Source organism: Globicephala melas, chromosome 10, assembly GCF_963455315.2.
Source record: "Globicephala melas chromosome 10, mGloMel1.2, whole genome shotgun sequence".
NCBI lineage: Eukaryota > Metazoa > Chordata > Mammalia > Artiodactyla > Delphinidae > Globicephala > Globicephala melas.
In genome coordinates, this window is record NC_083323.1 from 60,834,761 (window position 1) to 60,860,106 (window position 25,346).

The window sequence follows — 25,346 nt, forward strand, 5'->3', positions numbered from 1 at the left end:
GTGTCTGCTCCTCAGTCCCCAGCCTGCCCTGCCTGCGACCGGAGCCGGCTGCCGCCACCCCTCAAGGCTTGCTCGCCCCTCACTGCGCCCTGCCCGCTCCGGGTCCCGGGACCTGCAATGGCCTGCCGCTCCTGCGTCGTCGGCTTCGGTAACCTCAACAGCTGTGAGGTGACCCAGGCGAGCGAGCCCTGGCCTGGCACCTCCGGATGGAGCAATTACAGGGCCCCCGAGCCGGGCTTCAGCTCCAGCAGCCTCACAGGCTGCCTGACAGCTAGCACCATCCCCAGGGTGACCGTGAACCCCAGCCTGCTAGTACCTCTGGACCTCAAGGTGGACCCAGCCACCCAGCAGCAGGAGAGCCAGAAGAAGGAGGAAATGAAGGTCCTCAATGATAAGTTTGCCTCCCTGATCGGCAAGGTGAGCAAAGGTGTGGAGGGGCCGTCTCAAAACTAAGCCCTGGGCAGGAGGCTGAGCTCTGTACCTCCCAAGCATCATGTCCCACGCCCGCCCCCAGCCAATGGGAAGTCGGCACTGCTAACTCCGCAGGCTCTGAGCGGAGAGATGGGGAGGGGAGTGCCTGCGCCACCCTGATGTGGGGGAGAGAGGGACCCCGGAATGGCCTCTGAGGGGTGTCAGGAAAATAATGTGCTGCATGGCCTGGGCTCACCCTCCCTCCCAGGCGTGGACTAGGGAGGGGCTCTGAGTGTGGCCAAGAGGATGCCCCCTCATAAGGATGGCCGATGGGGGCCTGGGCTGCATGCAGTCCGACTCCAAGGCAGAGGGACAGGGCCCACCTTCCTGTCCACGCTGCTGGCTCTGTTCAGCTTCCCAGGGTCAGAAACACCGGCAAGGGCTGGGGGCGGGGGGCGGGCAGCACATGTGGGGAGGCCAGAAGGAGGCTGCAGAATGGGGCTGCAGCTGTGGCTTGTCAGGAGATAGGAATGCAAGGGATGGACGCTGCGAGTCAGAAACAGGTGGCCAGCCGGTCCTCCCTGCACCCACCTGAGTAGAGGGATTGAGTCCCTGGCACCCCACTTCCTGGACCCCACTGCCATGGCCAGCAGGCCGGTCTGGGCACTGGTGTCCATCTCCGGCCCAGGGCAAGGGCTTCAAGGGCTCCAAGGAAGTCCTGTCTACCTCCCAAAGCCGGTCCTCACTCACCTCCTCCAAGGACCTCCCCTAACCAGCCCTCCCAGCTCTGCTCCCTGCGGCCCTGCCCGAGAATGGTAGTCAGATGGTAACAGCTACTGACCATTAACAGCTCACCATGTGCCAGGAACTGTGCTGGGTACTTTACATATTTATCTCAATTTCCCTCAACCTTAGGAAAGAAGTCATTTTCATGCCCATTTTACAGATAAGGAAAACTCAACTTTCTTGCCCCCCACCCCTCATCCTTCTGCCCCTGGCTGGCTCCCTCTCTTCCCCTTGCTCTCCCAGCCTGTGTCCCTCTGTACGTCCCCTAGGTGGGCACTCACAGAGAGGGGAAGAAGGAAGAAAGTAACTTCTGGAGCACCGGCTTGTGCTCTGCCCACACCACCCGGCGCTCCACAGTGGCTAGTTCCCCTCCTGTGCAGACAGAGCAGCCCAGGGGTGAAGTACCTTGCCCAAGGTCACACAACCAGCAAGGGTACGGTCTGGACTTGAACTCAGGTCTGTGAGACACGAAGCCAGTAGCCTCCGAGGTGGGAGTCATTTCTCCCCGGCCCCCTCTCCCGCATTCATGCGTCCAGACCAGCATTCCTGCACCCACACCTGGGGTGCCTGGGGTAGGGGTGTGGAGGGGAAGTGACAACTGGAGGACAACCAGAGCCTAGGAGAAGAGCCCGCTGCCCTGGGAAGGCAGGTCCCTGCAGGGCCACCTCCTCTCCAAATACAGCTTAATCCCTTAAAAGGAATGTTTCATGAGCTACGTAATTTGTAATTCGGCGCGGATGGGTGGCTTTCTCCCTGGACGCCAGGGCTGATATCACCCTGTGCCTCTCCGCCATGGGGACAGGAGGGGTGTGTAGGCACAGGGAGGGGCCCGAGGGGTCTGGGTTCTGTTCCCAGGGCCAGGGCGATGCCCTCTAAGATCTTCAGAAGAACTGGAGCTTCCCAATCCGCAGTTCAAGACTTGGCCTTGAGGAGGGTGCTCTTCAGGGTGGGAGGCAGGCAGCCGGGGTGCCAGCCCCTTGGGGAAGCTGATTGCTGGGGCTCTGCCCAAGGAGTCCCAGCCGATCCACCAACTCTATGGAGAAGGTCTGTTATTAGCTCGAATCCCTCCTTGTAAAGACCGTGAGGGCCCAAGGGGAAGCAAGCAGATGCTAAGAACGTGAAACCTGGAGTCGCGTTGCTGGGTTTGCATCCTGGCCTCACCTCTGACTGGCCGCATAACCTCAGGCAAATTATTTAGCCTCTCTGTGCCTCATTGCACATCGGTGTAATGAGCTTGTCAAACGGGATCATTTTTGAAAAGCATTTATAAAGCCCTTACCACGTACCAGGTGCATTCTGTTTGTTATATTAAAAATACCATAAATGGGCCCAGCCCAGGGAACTCCTGAACCCATTTAGTCCCTTCCAGGCAGAAGGGAGCCTGGTAAGAGGGAAGGAAGGGCCCTGATGGAGGGAGGGGGGCGGGAGCTTCGTGGGTAGGCGTGCAGCATGGGGCTGGATAGAGATGCATGAGCCAGGGGGTGAGATGCCATCACCAGTGGAGGGGTGGGCTCTAGGCAAAGAGAAGAGACAGGCAGGGCCACCCTCCAGCTCCACATCCCCTTCTGGGCCCTCTGAGGCACCGAGAGAAATCAGAGAGCACTGAGGAAGAGGAGGAAGAGGGAGAGGGTCGGCGGGGAGACCCCCAGGAGTCCACCAAGGGGCCCTGGAGCGATGCTAATTCTTCCACTTGGAGGCTGTGTTTCCTTGGGCAAGGCACTTACCCTCTCTGTGCTTCAGACTCCACTTCCCTGCTCTGCTCCTGCTCTGAGGGTAGCCCTGAGCTCATGCCAGTGGAAGGACTGGTACAGCTGCAGCCATGAAGTAGGGGAGGCCGAGGGAGGAAGGGAGAGGGCAATGCCAACATCCAGCAGAGGCTGCTGGCTGGGCCCTCTCACCCTCACACGCAGACACCAGAGGGGATGGAGGTGGGACAAGAGGGAGGACTCTACCAGTGGCGCCCAAGGAGGCTATAGAGGGGGAATCCCAGAGGGGTGTTAAAATGGCTGGGGACAGAGAGTCGGGCACAGGGTCTTCCCTTGGTGTGTGTGGCCTCTGGAAGTCACCAGAGCCATTGGGCACCTGCACGAGGGAAGGCACAAACCAGCCCTTCCTGACGAAGAGACCCTGAGGCTCCTTAGGCAAAGCCAAGTTCTGGCTGGAGGCAGAGGATGTGACACCACCCCCACCTGAGGAATAGGACCTGCAAGCCCCAGAGGCATCGCTCCGAACGCTTATGTGCACGGACTGTGGGCCATGGGCTGGGGACGTGAAGCCTCCCAGGCAGTCAGTCCCCCCCCCTCCTCAGAGGGGGGTCCCAGCCCAGCCCAGGCTGCTCAACTCCCTCCACAGAAAGCACATCTCTCCTCACCCTCATCCGGGCCTGCTTTTCAACAGGGCGGCCCGGGACCCTGGAGTTGGGTCGCAGTGAGTTCTGTGCTTCTGAGCCTGTTCCTTCATCTGTAAAATGGGAAGCAGGTAGACCAGGGGCTTGCTCTCTGACGCTCCTCTAGAGCTGCCGCCTGTGATCTAAGGGCAGGGCTCAGCCAGGACGGGGAGGAAGGGGAATGAGAGGGGGGTGCTCGGCAGCCTTGACAGGTTGGAAGCAGTTAACCCTGCACCTCACAGGGTGCCAGGATTTCCTGCCCTCCCAAGGCCTTTGTTCCGAGAGAGGGAGGAGCCCTTCTGCAGGGGAGGTTCTGGGTGGGGGATGAGTTTCCATCCCCACCCACTGAGACAACAAGCAACTCCCCCAAGGGCAGCAGGGAGAGGGGGCTTCCCGGGATCCCCCAGAGGCAAAAGTGCCCTTGGACTGGCTGGCCAAATGCACCCCGTCTCCCAGCAGGCAAGTACTAAAGCATAGGGGATCGAGGTTAGACTAAGGGAAGGACTTCCTGGTCTAAAGGGCTTTTGGGTTGCTTATGGGTGGAGGAAGGAGCCTCACATCTCTCCTCCCACCCCACCCCCAGTATAAACATGGGGCTCTTACTTGTCAAAACACAGGGAAGGTGGAGTGAGCAGAAACCTGCCCTCACCCCCACCCAGCAATCCCTCACACACACAAGGAGGACAGAAACTCTCTCGACTGCATCCCTACTGAACCTGTTTGATGGCGATGACATCAAACTGTAGGCTTAAAGTCAGCTTCAAGCAGAATTTACCAGTCCCAGGGGGAGTTAAGGAGGGGAATGACAGCCCACAAATGCCATTGTCCAGTGTTCCCGCTGGTGTTGTCCGCTGCAAGGGTCAAAGGGGCCTTCCGCAGAGCAGCAGAGTATCTCAGGGAAACCCGGGAACGTGGGCAGGACAGAAAGAGAGGCGAGCCCACCTGGCACCCAAATTCAGGAGGAAGAGGACCATGAATGTCCAGCGCAGCAGCTGCCGTCAGATGGGCCTGTGTGTGCAGCTTGGCCACCGAGTTGCTGTGGACACCCTGGACACGTGACCTGACTGCCCTGGGCCCCTATCTCCTCCTCTGTATATGAAGGGTATAGACCCGCTGATCCAAAAGGCTCCTGGCTGTGGTTCTGGCTTTTCAGGATGTGATTCTGGGAGCTGACGCCAGCCGTGGACGGGAGGAGGTCCAGCTACTTGCCTGTGGTCATAGGGAACCTCACCAGGCTCGTTGTCACAACATCCTCATGACAACAACAGCCTGCACTGTCCAGGCGCCTAGCCCCAGCCACCCGTCTCGCCTCGGTGGCTTACCCGCATCCCGGGCTCTGATGGGCTAGGGACCCCAAGAGGCAAGCAGATGGCTCTCAGTCTGATAGGGTGCATGGGGGATCAAGACAAACGAGGGCCAAATACTGGAGGGAAGAGGGGAGGCGGCTGGGAGCACGTGGAGGAGGGGCTGGGATTGTGGGAAGGAGAGTGAGTGCCCGAGAAAGGTCGGGCCTGGAGAGGACAGGCGGGGTGGGGAAGAGGCAGGGGGAGCCCCCAGGCTGCGCTGGGCTGAACTGGGTGGAGGGAAGGAGAGGACTCAAGAGGATCCCTGCCAATCTGCCGGTGGCTGGGGTGGGAGCTGTAGGAGCCCCTGCAGAAGTCTGAGCAGGAGAGTGTGAAGAGGACGCAGGGTTTGAAAGGAGCCCTGGGCCCAGAGCCCTCCCAGTCTCTGTTCTCAAGGCAAGACAGGCCCTAACTAGAGGCAGAAGCCAGCCCAGCAAGGGCAGCTTGGTCCCAGGGCCTGCAGAGACCTTGCAGCCAACTGGAGGCCTATGCTGCTGCAGTTCAAACATTCTAAACCCAAACTGCCTGGATTCCGCACCTGGCCCTGCCACTTGCTAATTGTGTGACCTTGGGCGAGCTACTTCACCTCCCTGTACCCTGTTCCGTTGTCTGTAAAGTGCAGCTGAAAATAACACCTACCCCGTCGGGTTGTTTGGGGGTTTAGTGCGTTAAAGATGTCCAGCAGGTAGGAAAAGGCCCGGTGCACAGTGGGAGCTAGAGCAGAGTTTGCTATTTGCTGCCTCAAAGCACATCCCCGGGTTCCTCTCTCTGCAGGTGGGCAGGGCAGGTGACATCATCCCTGACTTCTAGCTGGGGAAACTGAGGCTTGGAGGGGCTACAAGTCCAGGGTTGTCGGGAGGATTAGCATTTAAGAACTAACCAGGCCCTACCCTGCTGAGTTTCCGAGGCAAGATGAGACCGGGCTTGCCGAGGTGGGCGGCAGACAGGCCTCTGACACCCCACGTTCCGTGGGGTCTCCCACCCAAGCCCCAGGCAGGCCTGGAGAGCCTGTCACATGTGGGCAGTTCACAGCTTAGGCCCCCTTCCCTCATCTCCTTGGCCCCGGCCCTCCCGTAGGAAACCTTCGCTAATCGTCTCCACCTCCCTGGGATTCTCAGATTCCATTCTTATTTCACCATCTGCAGTTTGAACAATCAGTAATTGGAGATGCCACCTGAAGGCTCTGAGTGAGGGCCCGGGGTGGGTGTGCTCCGCGGGTGTGCTCCGGACAGATGAGCTGCCACTTCGCATGGAGGCCCCCGGAAGGGGCGTGGGCTGGCTGGGCCGCACCTGGCCCTCTCACGGCAGCCCTTCCGCTCTCCCAGGTGCGAGCCCTGGAGCATCGCAACCAGCTGCTGGAAACCCGATGGCGCTTCCTGCAGAGCTGGGACTCGGCAGCCTTTGACCTTGGACACCTCTACGAGGAGCACCAGGGCCGACTGCGGGAGAAACTGCGCGAAGTGAACCAGGAAGGGGGCCAGCTTGAGACCAAACTGCGGCAGGAGCTTGAGACGGTGAAGGCGTTTCAGATCAGGTAGGGGCGCCCTATGGGCATGTGGGCCGGGACTGAGGCTGGGGACCAAGCTGCGCTCAGGTGGGTCCGGGAGCCCAGGCCAGAAAAAGAGGAAACTTCTTTAGAAAACAATTCTTTAGTCCACACTTACTTATTCAAGACCTGCAAGGTGCTAGCGGTACTCTATAAATACTGGGAGGATGTGACAGTGAAGCTAAGTGACCCCCCAAATAGTGACCCTTACGACGAAGCCAGTCTCATGCTGGCTGACGGCCAAGCCCTGTGCTTGCTGGCCCCTGGGCACTGTCACAGCTCGCATCCCCATCGTGCCCATAAACACACTGGCTCTCGGCCGCACGACCCTCTGGCAATGGGAAGTTGTGTCACTAGCTAGAGCAACAGATGGGCTCCTGCTTTGAACGTAGCCTGGGATGTTGACCTCCCTTGGGCTGGAAAGGAGCAGAGATGATGGGGTCTGTTTGCACAAGGAAACAGTCCCCTAGAGGTAATGTGTACCTGACCTCAGTAGTGGACTTGGGATCTAGAGAGAGATGAGGAGAACAGCCCCAGCCTTCAGGATGCTTTTGTCACCTAATGGGACACACAGACAGGGGGACAAGCGGCTGGCAAGCAGTATGGCCCAGTGGTTAAGGGCCCAGGCTTGGGCATGACTATGTCCTGTGGGAGGGGGTTACTCCCTGCCCACACCCCTCATTAGCTCTGTGACCTCGGGCAAGTCGCCTCACACGTGAACCCCAGTCTCCTCCCGTGTGGAGGGGGAACGGTGATGGTTGACGCCAAGGCAAGGCTGGTGTGAGGAGGAAGTCGAGAGTTCAGCGTGGTGCCCGGGGCTGATAAACGGCCCCTTTTCTGACCCCTAAAAGGCTGAGTGCCCAGCACACAGCGGTCCTTGACTCGGGCTTGCTGAGCTGATTCAGCCAGTCTAGAAAAGCAGACCAGTTACCCTGGTAGCTCAGAGGACAGGTGACCCTTTCTGACCGGACAACGGCCACGGCTTCAAGGACAAGGAGGCTGGGCAGAGCAGAGAGGCTGGTCTCCTTGCAAGGAGGCCCCCGGCCAGGGTGAGGGGAGGACAGGGTGCGGTTGAGCCCGCACCCTCCTCCGGCAGGGCTTGGGCCGGACCCCCGGCCAGGGATCTGAGGCGAGGCCCAAAGCCTCCAGAGTCAGAGGGTGGAGGCAGCCTGTCAGGAGTCCAGGGACCTGGCTGGGCTTTTGCCCACCGCCTCTCCGCATGGCCTCCCCTGCTCAGACCACATGCAGAGGGGAGGGTCACACAGAGAGCTCTCCCCTCTCTGGGGACCTCAGTTTCCTCATCTGTGGATCTGGCTGGGACTTCCCAGCCAACTGGCATGATCTACAGCCCTGGCCTGGGCTGGTCCTCGAGGCTGGGCCCCTTTCTGACCTGGGGGCCACCTTTCCCCCGAGCCCTGCCCTCCCAGGTCCTAGGGAAACACACAGGGAATCTGATTGCCCATTCTGACGGTGACGAGGCAAATCATATTGGCGCACCAGAGCCCACGACTCATTTCACTGATACCGAGCAGGTCTTTGGCCCTCAAAGGAGCAGAGGATGGCAGAGCTGGATGGCAACTTGGATCCTCCTTTTATGGGGAAGGAAACAGAGGCCCAGAGAGGGCGGGGGCTTGTCCTCAGTCACGTGGCCGTGCATACTAAGTCCCATCCCTAACCTCACAAGCTCCCGGGGGAAGCCGCTCCCGTGAGAGCAGCAAGATCACATCCACAGAGGCCCTTTGTAACTGGAAATTCTGTACAAACACTACCTGTTGTCTTAATCTGGCTCAGCCCCCCTCGTTTGGCCTGCTGCCTGGTTTTACTATTTAGGCTCAGGGCCTCTCTTCCCCTCTCTGGGTAGGGAACACACCTGAGTTGGGGGAGGTAAGGCTGGAGGGTTTCTGGGTCTGCGGGCCAGAGCCACAGAAGCTGCAGCCTGGCTGTGCAAAGCCCGGGGCCCCCAGGAGCCAGGAGGCGCCAGACCAAGCCCTGACAGGGAGGGGTGTGCCTTGAGCCTACAAGGCCGATGAGATCAGCTTCACTCCTAGAAATAAACAAGTTTGGTGGGGGGAGGTATGGGTGTGACGAGCTGAAAAGGGCTAAGAATGGTTTCGGGAGCCGGTGGCTGACAGACTGGCAAGGGATTGGTGGTGAATAGGGGGACATGGCATCACGTAAGCCTCTATGGGAATGGAGACTTCCGAAAGCTTTGATGTAGCAGGGACCCCAAGGATCAGCTAGCTAACCCCTCTATTTACTAAGGATGAAGCAGAGGCCCAGCAAGGGGAAGCAACTTGCCCAAGCCCACACAGCAAGTGACTCAGGAATGTCGCATACGATTTTGTAAGCTGTCTGGTGCACAAGAGCATCTGTTTGAGGGGGTGAACTGGAATTGAAATGCAGTGGAGTCAACGAGAAGGGGGCTGGAAGGCTGCACAGAAGGCTGGGAAGGGCAGTGAGGGGTAAAAAGGAGGTTTGGCACCTCGGAGGGCTCCCCACTGGACAGTTCTCCCCAAGGTCCTGCACCCAGGCTGGCAGAACTCTGCTCTCCAGAGAAGAGGGGTGGGGGGAGGGGAGAGGCTGGACACAGGGCGTGCGTGGGGAAGGCCAGTCAGTGGGAGCTGCTCAGCTTGGGGCTCCCCAGACCCCTGTCCCCAACTCAGGAGGCCCCCAGATTCCAGAGGGAAGCCTCTTCAAGTCAGATTTGTGAAGGATGTGCAGAGAACTGCCCCCTCCCTCGCCTGCAATGAGGGTTCCCGTGGTTTCTTTCTGGAAATGCTGAGACAGAGGGGCTGAGGGCCGGGGTCTGGTGTTGGAGAGGAGGGAGCTTGGGTAATAATAATAGCAGTCGCTTTAGTGGGTGCCACGCACCGTTGTGAACACTTTATGTATGAACTTATTTAATACGCGCAACATCAACATCATCATGACAAAGGCACACAGAAGCAGCCTGTCCAAGGTCACACAGCTAGTTAGCAAGGCAGTGAGGAATTGAACCCAAATAGTCTGGCTCCGGAGCCCCATGCTTAACCAGCCTGCTGCACGAGCCTCCAAGCCCCTCTCTGTGCCTCGATTTCCTCATCTGTGAAATGGGACCAATAGGCCATCCCTGGCTAGCAGCTCTGAGGGTCACAGGAGGGGGTGCAAGTAAAGCTTCTTGGGCATTTTGTTTGCCCTGGCAGGCCTCAGATTGCAGACCAGTCTCCCTGGCCCTCCCCACCACCCTGCCCCCATGACCCGTACTCTCAGAGTCCCTCCAAACTCTCCGAAGCCGAGGTAGTGACCGGGGAGAGTGCAGGCCCTCAGCACACTGAGTTCCAGAGGCCCAAGTGCCCCATGGGCTCTCACCCCCTGGGGCCTGCTCCCCTGAGTCCCTCAGGGAGGCTGGGGGAAAAGAAGGCCTAGGGGATGGCAGGTCCAGCTAGTCGACGTGGGCGATGGGTGACGCTGCCCCATCTGTGAGGTCAGGGACTGGGGCAGGCGGGTGGCTGTAATTAGAGCTGCCAGTGATTCAGGCATTCCCTGAAGAGGAGGGGAGAAAACAGGAAGCCACAGGATCCCCACATCCGCTGGGGCAGGCAGGGCTGCAGGTGGGAAGCGTGCAGCTGGCCGACACCAACCCCGGGGGCCAAGAATGTAAGGTCAAGGATCCAGGGAGCCCGTGTCCCCATCCAACAGCGTTCTTGTTCTGAAAACGAGGTGGACTGAGTAAGGAAGAGGCACATCTGAGGAGAGAGGGAACCCACCTTTGTGGAATGCTGGTGGGCTTCAGCTCCCACGCACACACGCATGCACCCATGCACACGCACACACGCATGCACCCATGCACATGCACCCACGCATGCACCCATGCACATGCACCCGTGCATACCGCGAAAGACAAGCGGGGGGTGGAGTTACCTGCCCCCAAACACACCGGGGGCCCATCTGACTGCGAAGTCCATGCCCTTCCTGTCCTCCCTCTGCGGGGAAGATGGCCTGGTGTCCTGCTGTCTAGCAAAGCAGTGGGGATAAGGGTGGGGCTGCAGGGACAGGTAGAGTTAGGAGAGGATAACGTGCGAGGCAGATGCTCAGAGCAGACTCAACCGAAGACAGCTCGTTTGAAACTGAGACTCTCCGGGGAGGAGATGGGAAAACGATGAGGGAACAAAACGTCAGGGTGAAAGGGCTGCACAATCAGGAGGGGTTTCCTGGAGGAGGTGAATGTGAAGCACAGCCAGGAAGGGGCAGATGCCGCTGGGAGAGGAAAGGCTGCTCATCAAGGAGTGAGCCTGGGAAGTGGGCTGCCTGCTGCCCCAGAGCCAGCACTAGGGTATCGTGGAGGAGCGGGGCTGCATCCACCTGAAGAAAGGGACCACGTTTTCCTAACCGGCACAAGGCACCAAATGGGGCTACAGAGGCCCTGAGCCTCACCCAAGGAGGGTTAAACAAACCCTCGCCGAGTCCCACCACACCCAGCTGAGCAGCGCCTCTCTCTCTCTCTGTCTCTCCCTGCCTCCCCCTTCCCTCCCTCCCCACCTCCCAGGTATGAGGACGAGATCTCCAAGCGCACGGACATGGAGTTCACCTTTGCGCAGCTGAAGAAGGTAGCCTCCCCAGCCTGCCCCGGGGGCTCCTTTCTCATGGACACTCTGCCCTCTTTTGCTCAGGATCCCCAAGCAAAGCCCCCAGAGGCTGAGTCCCAGGACCACAGGCAGAGAGACATGAACCTGTCCCCACCCTTCTCCTTCTGCCAGGCTCTGAGCCAGGTCTCCTCTGGGACTCACCCCCATCTCACCCAGGAAGCAAAGTTCCCCCTACCCCACCCCTGCCCTGGGACCCCTCCGTTCCCTCCCCCATCATTCACAGCTGCTCCCACCCCCAGGACCTGGATGCAGAGTGTCTTCAACGGACAGGACTAGAGAACAAGTTAAAAGGCCTGAAGAGCTTTGTGGTCCTGATGAAAAGCATCTACGAGCAGGTGAGAAGATGGGGCCAGGGTCCCGCTGAGCCGTGGGTAAGGGATGCAGGGGAGGCAGAGGTGTCCAGTGGGTCGTGGAAACTTCAGCAGGCACTCACTGTTGGCAGCCACAGATGTAACAGTTTCCTAAACCCCTTGCACGCTGCTGTCAATAATCCAGCGTGTCCCCTCGTCACTCATTTCATGGAGTGCGGCAGGTTCCCACAAAGCCTCTCTCAGGGAGAGCCCTGCTTTCATGTGTGCTGGAGCGCTGAGGGCATGCAGGGGACCAGGTACATCGAGGGTCAGGAGGTGGCCTCAGACAGGGAACCAGGAGGCCTTGAACAACCGTTCTAATTGAACTAACCTCTCTCTCATCCCCGTAGCCTAAATTACAGACACCCACAGTTCTAGCTGTGATAGGCCTTCAGTGCACCCCCCTCCATTTTGGGGTCAGGCAGGGAAGACCTATAGTCAGATCCTCTGGTTCCCAGACAACACTAGCTTCTGCCAGACAGAAATGATGCAGTAAGAACTTCCCTGGCAGTCCAGTGGTTAAGACTCTGCACTTCCACTGCAGGGGGCATGGGTTCGATCCCTGGGGAACTAAGATCCCACATGCTGCGTGGGGCAGCCAAAAACAGAGACCCAGTAAATGTAGACAGAGGAGCCTCCAGACACGTTCTCATATGTCCTCAGCTGAGCCTGGGGGAACAGCGGCCCAGCAAGTCCTGTCCCACTGCCAGTGCCGCCAGCAGATGAGCGCTGCCGCTGGACTCCACCCCTCAGCGCCACTCTGCCTCCTGGGCATCCTTTGGGACGTGTGTTCTCCTCTCTACATCCCCCGTCTCAGGGGTGAGGAGGCTGATGGGGCGAGGCTTCAGTTCATCTACAAGCAGGCAGGACCCTCGTTGGGGATGATGGTGCAGCAGCCTGTGCGCCGCAAACCGCTGGCGCCAAGCTATGGCAACGCAGCCCAGGGCAGAGCAGGGGTCAAAGTCGCCACCGCAGTCAGAAAGGTCCGCTGAAATGCCCTAGGGCTGCTGACCACGGCTTCAGGGCTCGCCCTGTGGAGACGAGACTGGGCCTCGTGGCCGCACGTGGGCCTCGCTACTCTCCGGCGGCTCAGGCCCGAGAGGGGCTTCCGTGGGCCTGAGACCCGCCTGCAGCCATGGGAGGCAGCAGAACTGAGAGAACACCCCAACCCTCGCCAACAGCAGGGAGGCAGCCCTCGCAGGCAGGCCGCTCCAATGCCCACCGAGTGGTGTGGGGAGCGGGTGCCCAGGCGCAACGGACTGTGATGGGATAGACCCGTTCATTCACTGAACGAATGTTTATGGCAGGCCCGCTAGATGCCAGGCGCTGATATCACAGCAGTGAGCCAGGCGGGCGAGTTCCCTGCTCTCAGGAGGGCACAACTTAGCTAAGAGGGGACAGGCTAATAAGCACCTATGTGGACAAGATCATTTTGGAGGGTGAAAAGTTGCTGATATGCAAAGAAACAGGGTGATGCCTTACTGCAAGAGGGCAGGGAGGCTTCCGCCCCCGAGTCCGAGTGTTGACAGGGGTGCATCTCAGAGGAGGCCCAAGCGTGTGAAGGCCCAAACCAGGAAGATCCAGCTCAGCGGAGACTTGAGGTGGCTTCCGCCAAAGGAAGAGCCGTGTGAAGCACCTGAGGCAGGAATGATTTGATCCTGGGAGGGAGAGAAAGCAGCAGCTGTGGCTAAGGCAGGGCAAGGGCCAGCTCATGCAGGGTCCGGGGCCCAGGATGGGCTGTGGGCCTTATTCTAAGCGTGATGGGCAGCCCATGGTAGGGACCAGCGTGGGTGCTACAGACGGGGTAAAGGTATGGCTTGTGCTGCTGGAGGACTGCTGTGGAGAAAGGGCCACAGTGAACGCAGAAGTGCATTTATTATTATTTATATTATATTATAAATACTATCATATATTATATTATAACATAATATATTTATAATATATTATTATTACATGTTATATATAATATATATAATAACAGCAGTTATTATTGCTTTGGGAGGCAGTGAGGTGGCAGGTTGACATCAGGCCGTGAGGTTTGAGTTTCTCTCCACACACCTCTGTAGGCTGAGAAGGCAACACTGACCCATTGCTAAAAAGATTCCCCACACCAGCGGGTCTCTAAGCTGGCACCGCCTAGTAGAAATATAATGCAAGCCACATAGGTAATTGTAAGTTTCCTAGTAGCCACATTGTTTTAAAAAGCAAAGAAACGGAAAAAAATAATTTTAATGTATTCTATTTAGCCCAATATATCCAAAATATGATTATTCAACATGTAATCCATATAAAAAATGAATGGGCTATTTCACATTCTTCTTCCCGTTCTAAATCTTCAAAACCTGGTCTGTATTTTACACGTCCAGCTCATCTCAGTTCTGACTGGCCACGTTTCAAGTGCTCGTGACCTCAGAGAGCTAGTGGCTACGGCATCAGACAGAGCAGGTCCAGGCACAGGCAGGTGCCAGCCATGGCCAGCTCAGGTAGAAGGAAAACATGGCGGGATGCGAGTAGCTCCAGGTGAGGCCAGACTCTCTGGTTTCAACTTTGGAGCAGACACCAGAAAAGCACGGCTATATAGGCCCACCCCAGGGTCCCAGGAAAGAGCCCTCCCCTCTCCCCAAAACACACACACGCCCAGGATAAGTTGTGGAAGGCCTTTCCCAGAAGCCAATGGCCATAGGCTGCTCAAGGCCTCATCTACACACTGCAGCCTCCCAGGCAACCCCTTTACTCCTCATCTCCGGGAATACAGGCTGTGAGAGGACCCTGGGGCCCCCATCTCCCATCAGCTTCCAGGGTACACCCCAGCTCCCAAGTGCACTGGGGCCTGGCTGCATCCAGCCAGAATGCCACCTGCCCCACCCACACACTCTGGTTCCAGGGAGATTAGCTACAGAATCCACTGACAACCCCCTGCCCCCAGGCACACCTCCTAGGGTGCTGATGCCTGCAGAGGACCTGGCATGACTAAGCTGCTTTGGCACCTGCCTTCGTGGTGCCTCGGGAGGTTGCTGCAGGCCCTGGACACCTCCTCCCGGCTCCATCACCGTTACCAATCACAACAATAGTTTCCTTAGCTGTTGCTCATTGAGCACCTACTACATTCCAGGCACCAGGCTGAGTGCTTTCCAGATGTAATCTCATTTACTCTTCCCAATAACCCTATAAAGTAGGGATAAAGATTAAGAAATCACGAACTTTAGAGCAGCTGGGATTTGAATCCTGGCTTGGCGATTATGTGAACTGGAGCAGGTTCCTTTATTTCTCTATGCCTCAATTTCCCCATCTGTAAAATGGGGAGAACAATAGCACCTAGCTCACTGGCCTGTTGAGAGGATTTATTTTGCTAATATGTCCTAAAACACTTAGAACAGTGTCTGACACATGGTATTTGTTAAATGTTAGCTGTGTTCACTTCCATAATTATACACATTTTTCAAATGAGAAAACTGAGGCCCGGCTAAGTTTACAGACTTGGCCAGGGTTGCTCAGGTAATAAGATGTGGTGGTACTCAGAGCTCAGTTCCCTTTTCTTTTGGCCGCACCACGCGGCACACAGGATCTTAGTTCCCCAAGCAGGGATTGAAACCGTGCCCCCTGCAGTGGAAGCGCGGAGTCTTAACCACTGGACCACTGGGGAAGTCCCCCAGTGCCATTAAACACTGCATTTTACCAAGCAGTACTGGTACCCCCTCAGAGTCACCATCTTCCCGGACCTGGGGGACCACAACGAGAGTGGTCATACGCATGGCAGCCTCCTCAGACTCTGGCTCCTAAGCGAAGCTCTGAACTGTACCCCGGCTTAATTCTTGCCAACTTGAAGGTACCCATCCCATGGTGGCACTTCCACACCACACAAGTCAGCATTGTTATGCCCTCTGCAGCCCGGCAGGGGCTGGCCTGTCTGAACAGGTCTGCAGATGCTCTAAGCCCTCCACTTCCTGCTGCTGTATACCATGCTCATGCTTACGCTGCCTCTTTCCAGAAAGGATCTGAGGCTGCCCCATCAACTGTGTTTCTCCCATCCTTTTGCCCCGGTGGCGCCCTGTGTTCTGAAGCGCCCTAGCCTTTTCCTCGTCCACAACAAACGCTACCCTAGGCCCGGGCTGGAAGTGTCCCTGGAGAGCTTTGTCTGAAACACCCCAAGTCCACCCACCTACACAACATGGTGACTGAGGGAGCCCCAAGCTATGTCTCTGAAACGGTTCACAGCCAAGCTCCGGCAGGGATGTCCGTTCCATCTGGGAGATGCCAGTCTCCAAAGATGACCCAAGGCAGCAGAGCTGGGGCATGAATCCGTAGGCACCGTCAACCTTATTCTGGCATGGGTCGGGGCCTCCTGCTGCCTCTGCTCCGAGATCTCTGTTAAGTCCATCTGCAGATCGGCCAAAACCCTCCATCAGGGAACCCCCTAAAGGGCAGCTGGCCACTGAGCCCAGAGTCCCGCGGGCTCCAGGGTGGAGACAGGCTCCTGCCACTGCCCAAGCTGCCTTTTCCAGGAGGCGGTCCCGATCACCAGAGATGCTAGTGGGCGGGGTCAGGCAGCGAGCAGACAGGGGAGGGGCGGCCTTCCTCTGCAGGCCTCGCAGCTGCCCGACCCCGCGGTCTACAGCCACAGGGATACGAGCTGCAGGTCAGCAGCATCCGCAGGTCCAGACGCCAGAGCCTCAGCCACAGCCTCGCTGAGCAGAAAGACAGATGAGCGTCGGGAGGGGGCCCAAAATCAGGAACCAAGATCAGAATGCGGTCACGAGCCAAAACCAAAACCTGGATCTGAGCAGGCCTCCTGATCCAACTGCCACTTTTCAGGAAACGCAGGGGCCAGAGGAGCGTGTTAAACACCGACACGCAGGGCAGTCGGTCAAATTCAGACTATGGGCGAGCAACTCGGTGGTTTCAATAAGAAAAAGAAAAAAATAATAACAGAGACAGAGAGAGATGGAGATGGTAGCTACAAAATAAGAGAGACTTAGAGACAGATGGACCAATGACAGTGTACGGACCTTGTTTGGATCCTGAATCAAACAAAGTTTGATCCGGCAGGAGTGACTATGCCGTCCCTGTCCCACCCCCTCCCTCCCCTGGGCTGAGCCCCGCCCCACCTCCCAGGGTGCCCGGCCCCCCTCCCTGCCTCTCTGAGACTCCCCGGCCACCTGCCTCGCTCTGTCTGTAAGAGGCTGGCCACGGACACTCTGCTTATGCCCACTCACTCCTCCCCACACGGGCCCCACACGGGCCCAGGTTGTTAATCAGCACCTCCAGGGAAAGCAGCCCAGGGCCCTGGAGGTGACACCTTGCAGCCCCTACAAAGACACCCCTCCCCACCTGCCTTTCTAAACACCCCTGAACCTTCAGGCCAGAAAGCTGTCAGGCTGCGGGGCATGACAGAAAGCAGATCTGGGGCTTCAGCGCCTGTGTCCACCCCACGATGTGAGCTTAGCAGGAGCCGCAAAGGCTCTGGAGTCCAGCCCTGCACTCACAGCTGTTTCCATCAACTCTGTGCGCTGCAGTCTCCTTCCTCTCTGTAATCTGGGGCTAACAATCGTGCCAACCTGATGAGGAGGAGATGTGAGGATGCCTGGAGAGCCCTTAGCACACACACAGCCTGGGCTATCATGAGCCCCCAGGGAAATGGGAGCTTTTAACGCTTCCGGGGTCTCTGAGAACATAGGCTAGCATTTTCTGGGCAGAGAAGAGGACAGAGAAGAGGGGGAAAGCAGGATCCCAAAGGACAGAGAGAAGAGAAGATGTTGAGGCTAAATCCTGCTGTGGCCGGGCAAGCCCATCAGCTAGATGGGGAGGGGCACTGAGCCCCCAGGGCGACCCTGGAGTCACCTCTGCCTTGGCCACTGGCAGGGGAGTGGGGACGCTCGACTGTCAGCCTCTGGTCTACTCCTGCCCTCATCATTCACGGGCTTCCATCCCAACATGTGTTCAACAGAGACATTCCCCTGCCAGATATGGAGGCCTGGAGGGGAAAACGGCTCATCCAGGCCCTCGGGGAGTTCCCGTCCTGGGAGGGCAGGGGTAGGGGAGGCCAAGCTGCCCAATGGTAGAATTCTCTCAGGCCCATAGGTCCTGGGCCCTTTCCTCCCCCGCCAGGAGAGGAGGAAGGTGGTCTGCCCTAGGAGTGGACAACAGTGTAGACGGGGGGAAACAAGAGGGATAAGGCTTGTAGGGTGGGCCTCTGGAGTCAAGGGTCCCTCCCTGCCCTCACAGAGAGGAAGACCAACAGGTGAGTGAGCGGGGGGGGGGGGGGGCCAAGAGCTGCTTCCCAAGAGTCCAAGCTGGCGAGGCGGGGCAGGGAGGCATCTATCCTCTGAGCATCTCTCCCGGGAGACAGGGAGGAGCGCGCCCTCCCCTCGCCCGGGGGATGAATGCATAATGGGGACTATGTCTGGCTGAGGGTCTGGTGCGCCCCTACCAGCCCTGAGCCCCCAAGTCTGTGCCCCGCCAGGAGCTGAAGGACCTGGCAGCCCAAGTGAAGGATGTGTCGGTGACCGTGAGTATGGACAGCCGCTGCCACGTTGACCTGAGCGGCATCATGGAGGAGGTGATGGCCCAGTATGACGCCGTCGCGGCTCGCAGCCTGGAAGAGGGCAAGGCGTACTCCCAGAGCCAGGTTCGGGGCTCACGAGACTCTGGGAGAGGGGAATGGGGAAACACGGGGGGACGGAGCCCACGGCAGTGAGTTCACAGGCAGAAAGGAGAATGTGAGAGCCCAGCGCTGTGCCCGGCTCCAGGGGTGATGGGGACGGGGCAGGCCCACAGTCTGCACTCTTCAGAGGCTCACGTTGTGCTGCCAGCCAGCAATGCCAGGCCAGGTGTGGGCACGGCCCGTGGGGCTCAGTCTAGGGCAGCCAGGAGAGGCCATCCAGAGACGGATGTGGTGGGGGGAGGAGGGGCAGTGGTGGGCCACAGAGGAGGAGGTGGCGCGGGGGTGAGGAAGAAGAAGAGGCCAGGGGCCAGGGTGCCGGGGGGGACACACTGAGCGCCCCCTCACTGCCGCCTCCTCCACCACCTCCAGGTGGAAGAGCGGGCTGCCTGCTCAGCCGAGGCTGGGAACAGCCTCCAGAGAAGCCGCGGCGAGATCGCTGACCTCAAAGTGCACATCCAGAAGCTCCGGTCCCAGATCCTCTCCACCAAGAGCCACGTGAGTGTCCGAAGTGCCCACCTGGGGGTGGAGCAGGGAGGGGCGCAGGACACACGCTCTCGCCCACTCTCACGCACGCACACAGTCACACATGCTGAGTCCAAGCAAGCCCTGGCCGAATGACCCTGGGCAAGTCACTTAGCATCCCTGGACCGCAGTTTCCTCATCCGTCCTCCTAAGATGGCTCTGCAGATCACATGAGCCTTGCAGATAGAAGTGCTCTGTAAACTGGCCGGGGCTGTTGGCACGCTGGAGGGCCCAGCCACATACACCCAGAGCCCACTGCCTCCCTCCAGGCCTCCCACCAGCTACACGGAGAGAAGGGAGGGGAGGCCTAAGCCCCAGCTTCCAGCCAGAGAAGTGTCATCCCTTAAGGACAGTTGAGACAGGCTCCTCTGGGGGCCTGCTGTGCTTCCCCCTTTGGTGGCCTTGGGAAAGCGTCTCCTTAGGTCTAGCTGAATGCCCTCTTGCTGCAAGGCAACCCACTACCACGCTCAGGAATGCCGTGCTGGGTCCTCCCTCCCCATGCACACCCCTACCAAGGACAGAGGTGGGCTCCTGGCCCTGGCCCAGTCTCTCTCTCCCACCTTTGCTCACTGACCCCTTCCCTCTGTCCTCCTGGCTGCAGTGCATGAAACTGGAGGAGAACATCAAGGCAGCCGAGAGCCAGGGTGAGCTGACCCTCCAGGACGCCAAGGCTAAGCTGGCCCAGCTGGAGGCCGCCCTGCAGCAGGCCAAGCAGGACATGGCGCGGCAGCTGCGTGATTACCAGGAGCTGATGAGCACCAAGCTGGCCCTGGACGTGGAGATCGCCACCTACCGCAAGCTGGTGGAGGGCGAGGAGAGCCGGTAGGAGCTGGACCAGCGGGGTGGGGCTGGGAGCGCGGGAGGACTGTAGGACCAGCCCCATAGAAGGCCGGCCCTCTCCACCCCCTCCCCGCCCACAGCATGATTCTATGAGCCTGGCACGCCTGGATTCATATCCTGGCTCAGCCACTGAAACAAACTGGTACCTCGGCCCGGTTCATTAAATTCTCAGCTTTCCCATCTGGAAAATGGACCGATCATAAGCATGGCGCGCCTGTGGTGCAGAGGATTAATACGATCCTGCGAGCAAATGCCTGTCACAAATTAGTGCTCAGTAAATCACAGCCATTCATGCAGAGCCCAGAGAGGACAAGCTGGCTAGCCAGGCTCACACAAAAGGGCAGCCCAGAGCTGGGAGTGACAGCTAAGAATCGCCCTCCTCATGCCAGTCCCCAGGCCCCCAATCCCAGGGGAGCTCAAGCCACAGGCTCCCTTCACATCCCACCATTTCCTCCTCCCCCAGGATGGACTTGCCCTCAGCCACTATGATCAGATCCATGCAGTCCAGCTCTAGAACTGGTGAGCCCGCTTGGCCCAAGAACCCATGGTGGGAGGTGGACAGCGGGGGGATCGTGGCCCTAAAGGCATCATACTAAATGGCTCCCAAACCTCCAGCCCGTACCCTGCCCCACCCCTTATGTTCCCTGTAGCTGCCTCCAGGCATGGCCTCTCGAGAGCCCCCTCCTGGAAAAAGAAGACCAGGGGAGACCTTGTGATCAAAATCACCGAGACCTCGGAAGAGTTCCTCTCGCAGGAGTCAGAGCTCTCACAGTGAGGCTGCTGTCCGGACCCCAGGAGCCCCACGTCATTCCCCTGCGGCAGGAGGAATACAAGCTAGACTCAAGAAAGCAGCTTGGAGCCTCTAGGTCGGGAAGGAAGGCAAACCTGACCCTGAACTAAGAAGAGGAGGGTTGGAAACAGTGACTGCCTTTCTGTGGGTTGCCAGGGATCCGACAGGACTGTCACCAGCTATTCAAAGTCACTGGGCTCCACATCAATATCTCACAGTCCCACCCTTCCAACCTCTGGCCAGAGGTTTTCCTGACTGGGTAAACTGGGATCGGGCGTCTGTTTTTCCTGCACCTCCTCGCTCCTCCCCACGACAGAGGGCTCTGAACCAAGGTCCCCCTGACCCTTTGCCCTACCCTTGCCCTAAGCTCACGTCTCAGGTCTTGCCTTGCCTCTGCCTCGGAACCGAGGCGATGCCCTTTTTCCCCCAGCCCTGGCCAGCCACGGACCAGGGGCTGATGGGACTGCCTGGGCACCCTCCGCATCTGGAGTTCCTGGGGAGGCTGAGTGCTGAGGACCCCAGGCTTTCCTGCACCACCTGGGCTCCCTGGAGACCTGACAGTATCAGGAAGGGAGGGGAAGAGGCTCCCTGGGTGTTTGGGACCTGAGCCCGGACCTCTGAGATCAGCGCAGACACCTGTGCCCCTTCCCTCCTCCTGTGGGTCCCTCCCAGCAGGTCACAGTCAGACGTGGACAGGCTGCCCAGCCAGCTCCCAAGCCCCTTCTCTAGAAGTTATTCTTGCCGTGACGAACTCCCTGGCGGGGAGGTGGGAAGCGGGGAGGCCACATGGCAACCGGAGATCAGGCAGGAGAACTGGACCCTCCTTTCTCCTCCCTGCCATCCTGGGGTTCACCACCTTGCCTGGGATCTGAGCTCTCTGCCTCCCACCCAGGTGTTTCCCAGCCTGAAACCTGGCTTCGGTGCACCAGGCCCTTGAGACCCCTAGCCCCACCCCTGCCATGAAACCCCAGGCCCATTTCCCGTGAACCCCACTCCTGGGCGTCTCTGTTCTCTGCATGGGGCCAAGCAGCCTGGCCCTCGCCTCCTCTGCACCCACACCTGTGGGTTAGAGCTCCTTCCCTTCTCCCCGCTCCGCGCCTCCTCCCTCCATGCCCGCCCCCCGTGCCACCGGGGCGGGAGGGTAGATGGGTCATGAAGAAGGCACTTTCCACTCGGGTCTGGGAGCTGCTGAGCCCTTGAGGTCGGGCGGGAGGGCCCCGATAACAACCAAAGAGAGATTGTGCAGCGATCCAACAAGAAGATTTGGGGCTCCTCTTTCCTCCCCTTGGCTCTCACCTTCGGGGGCTCCAGCCTGCCACTCCACAAGCCACCTTCCTTCCCTACCTGCCCCTTGCCTCACCTCCTCTTCTAGCCCCAGTTTTGATTCATTCATCTTGTTTTCCAGGAGAGGGTGGCCCAAGGCTCTGGCCCCCTCCTAGGTCTCAGGGTCCTCCAGGCCTGTGGGGGGCACTGAAGGGCAATGACTCTCAGGCTTGAGGGAACTCAGACATACACTCATCCCTCAAGTCCCAAAAGGGTGCTGATTGCTGTTTTTCTCTGCCTATTTATTGGTTTCCAAGGGAGCAAATCCTCAGTGGGGATACAAGATATAAAAAGTATATATATATTATTTTTCATAACTTATACATCTTTTAACTTATTGCTTTTCTTCCTGTTTCTGCATAATCAGTGCTATGTATTACACTATCTGGAGAGACAACACATCAGCCACCCCACCTGACTGGCTGACTATATTGGGGCAATGCCCCCTTCTCCCCGCCAAGGGATGAATAAAGTGCTGAGATTTGTCCATGCATAAAGCTGTGTGTCTGTTTTTATCTCCCCTCTCAGGATTGGTCAGTCACTGGTCAATCAGGTTGACCACAGGACTTTGGAAATTCTCCAGTTATGGGGAAAGGAGCCCAGGGACCTAGTTATACCTTCAAACCAATGCAACTTGGACACAAAAAGTTCTCCTGCCCCACCATCCGACAAGGAGGCTGTACCGGTGTGACCTATGTTCCCAGCGCCTCCCGATATGCCCAGGCACCACGTGGCCGCCTCAGTAAGCACAGACACAGAGGATTCCCTATGTGACGGCGTTTCCCCATCAAGCACGTCCGTCTGATCGTGCTGGTTGGCACAGCCCAGCATATTTTCTGATAGGTACAGGCCTAATCCTGCCCAATCAAATTCGAGATCAAGAAACAAGGATTGAGGGCCTTATCCAAGCCCAGCCCCGTGGTAGGACACCTATGAGCATTCCCCACCCCGCCACCTCGAGAAGCTCGCTGTCAGGTCAAGAGAGGAGCTATCTGCTCACGGCAGCCAGCCGAACTTCCTCTCCAAGTGAAGAAAGCAGGGGAGAGGGGCTTGTTCAGGGAACCCGGGGATAGGAAGAAGAGATGTCTCAAGGACAGGAATCTTGGGGGTGAAGAAGGGCCTTTGAAGCATTCGTGTCCTGGCTCACCCACTCACTGGAATGAAGCCTCAAACAGAGCCTCACTTTTCCCATCTGTAAAATGAGCATACAGCTTCCCTACTTACCTAAAAGGGTGTTTGGGGATCTGACAAGATGGCTGGGTTCACTCCTACCAGGAATAGCACATGTCTTGCTTGAGCACTCCGAACAGCTCAACAGAGGTAAAGGATTATTAGTGATGTCGTTATAGTTATTACAGCGGACGTTATGGCTTAAAGACAACCCCCTAGTCGAGAGACTAAAATCAGGCGAACAGGCCTGAGGCTGGCTCTCTCAGGGCACAGCACAGCCATGCCCTTGGGCTGGAAGACTAGAGACTTCCATTCAGGGTTTATCCATTCTCCTGGGGCCCCTGAGGGATGGGCTCCACTCTCAAAGCTCAGAAGAGACGGTGGATAAACCCCATTCCTATTCAGGAAGGGCCTGGGAACTGAGACCAGCTCTCTTACTTATATCATCTTTGTTTTTTATTGTATTAATTTCTGAATTACTACTTATCTTTGTTTTCTATTCTGTTAATTTCTGAATTATGGATTTCTGAATACTAATTTGAATTTCTGAAACTGAATTCATAATATTTATAACATAAAAAATGACCTATCGTTATTTCCTTTCTTCTACTTTCTTTGAATTTATTATTTTTATCAGTTTTTGACTTGTTGAGTTGAATCTTTAGTTTTCCATCTTTCTTCTTTTTCAATATAAGATTGTCTAAAGACCATAAATTTCCTTTTATGTACTATTTTGACTGCTTCATATTAGCATTTTTTATTAGCATTTAGTTAAAACGGTTTTATTCTTTGACTCATAAGCTGTTTAGAAAGCTCCCCACACGAGGGTCACGTACTTCACGTTTACTGAGCACATACTTGGTCTGTGCCTGGCCCTGCTCTGCATGCTTAGGGAGACATTAAATCCAGCCAGCATTTATCTCTGTATCCTGGCCTCCCTAATCCTCTACTTTAGCCATGCTTCCATTGCCTACTTTTGTGCCTTTTATCCTCTAAACTCCTTGTGGGCAGGGATTGCACCCCATTACGTCCCCAGGGCCTTGCACAGTGCCTGACCCGTAGCAGGTTTTCAATAAAAGTAAAATTAATGAAAGAATGAATGAATGATGTACCTCCCCAACCGAGGTCTCCTAGCCTAAAAGTCCCATGAAGGGAAGGGCACATCTCCTCAGCCTTTGTGTCCCTGGTGCAAATGTAATGCCTGGCAAGTTGAGTGAGCACAGTTAGTGCACAAAGACAGAGAGAGAAGGGAGAGGGATAAAGAGAGAGAAAGAGGAGGAGGAGTGCAGAGAGGGAGGGAGGGACAGAGGGGAGGGAAATAATGACTTCCCTACCCAAACGAGGACACTCTCCTGCCCCGCTCCTGCCAGCGGAGGATCCTGATGAGTTGCCAGGAAGGCTGGAGTCTGACTCCCCCTCCTCGTGCAAGCTCCCTCCTTCCTCCTCCTTCCCACTCCCGGCTCCAGAGTGATTCAGTGAACACCTAGCCAAGGGCACAACCCCTGGGGCTTCCCTGGTGGCGCAGTGGTTGAGAGTCCGCCTGCCGATGCAGGGGACACGGGTTCGTGCCCCCGTCCGGGAAGATCCCACATGCTGCGGAGCGGCTGGGCCCGTGAGCCATGGCCGCTGAGCCTGCGCGTCCGGAGACTGTGCTCCGTCACGGGAGAGGCCACAACAGTGACAGGCCTGCGTACCACAAAAAAAAAAAAAAAAAAAAAAAAAAGGGCACAACCCCTGCTCTGAGTACAACAACAAAAATAAGCCCCTACCTGGGCTTGGCTCCTTGGTCTCTGGTCCTCCCAACTACCTGTGAGATGGGCTGGACAGGTATCATTAGCAGAGGCCCAGAGAAGCCTAGCACTGTAACTTTGGTCACCCAGAAGATAAGAGGCAGCATGTTGGTTCCCTGGAACCATTTTTCACCTGTAGACTACCTGCCACAGGGACAGTAAAATGGCCAAGCCCGGGAGTTGGTGAAGTGCAGACTGAAGGTCCCCATCTTCAAACACAAAAGGTGCTGGGGCTGAGTAGGTACCCAACAGCTGGTGCCCAGCCTGAGCCCCCAGGCACAGTGTGGAAGATCAGGGCTCAGGGGTCTTGGGCCAAGACTAAGTCAGTGCCCTGGTAGTCGCAGAGAGATCTTCCTCTAAGGGGCTCCCGGGACCAGGGCCTAAGGCAGGCCCTGTGTGCTGGGAGCTGACTACACGACCTCCCTTCCTGCCTCTTCTGGTCTATGTAGGCCTGAGGAAAAACAGCTGGAGGGGAGGCAGTCCCTGTGTTTGGGAAGCTCCAGAGGCTGATGGGGGGAAACAGAAACAGAGAGACGGAACCAGAGATACCCGGGCAGAGCTCAAGACCTCAGCACTGGGGCCTGCAGAGCAGCTGGGGGACTTAGTCAAAGAGGGCTTCCTGGAGGAGGGGAGGGAGGCGGCTTGGGAGGAAGGGTTGTCTGGTCTGGCAAAGAAGAAGGCAGTGGGAATGGCCTGGGGGCGGGAGTGGAGCAGGCTGCCAGTACCAGGCTGAGCAGAGGAATGAGGAAAACTATGGGGGCACGGGTCATAACGTGGGGTAACCCCTGAAACCCCCACCAGGA

The 25,346-nt window shown here is 57.6% G+C and overlaps 1 protein-coding gene across 2 annotated transcripts; it reads left to right on the top strand.

Annotated features, from left to right (window-relative positions):
• The first annotated feature begins 117 nt into the window (after nt 1–117).
• On the top strand, nt 118–20,343 carry KRT80 (keratin 80). Of its 2 annotated transcripts, none has more exons than XM_030866922.2 (9): nt 118–417; nt 6,252–6,460; nt 10,998–11,058; nt 11,337–11,432; nt 17,908–18,072; nt 18,478–18,603; nt 19,232–19,452; nt 19,934–19,989; nt 20,121–20,343. In XM_030866922.2, exons 1-9 carry the CDS (start codon nt 118–120, stop codon nt 20,243–20,245), a joined length of 1,359 nt encoding a protein of 452 aa, XP_030722782.1. In that variant the 3' UTR covers nt 20,246–20,343. The 2 variants fall into 2 exon arrangements, with proteins under 2 accessions (XP_030722782.1, XP_030722784.1); XM_030866924.2 differs by lacking the exon at nt 20,121–20,343 and adding an exon at nt 20,086–20,120.
• The last annotated feature ends 5,003 nt before the right edge of the window (nt 20,344–25,346 follow it).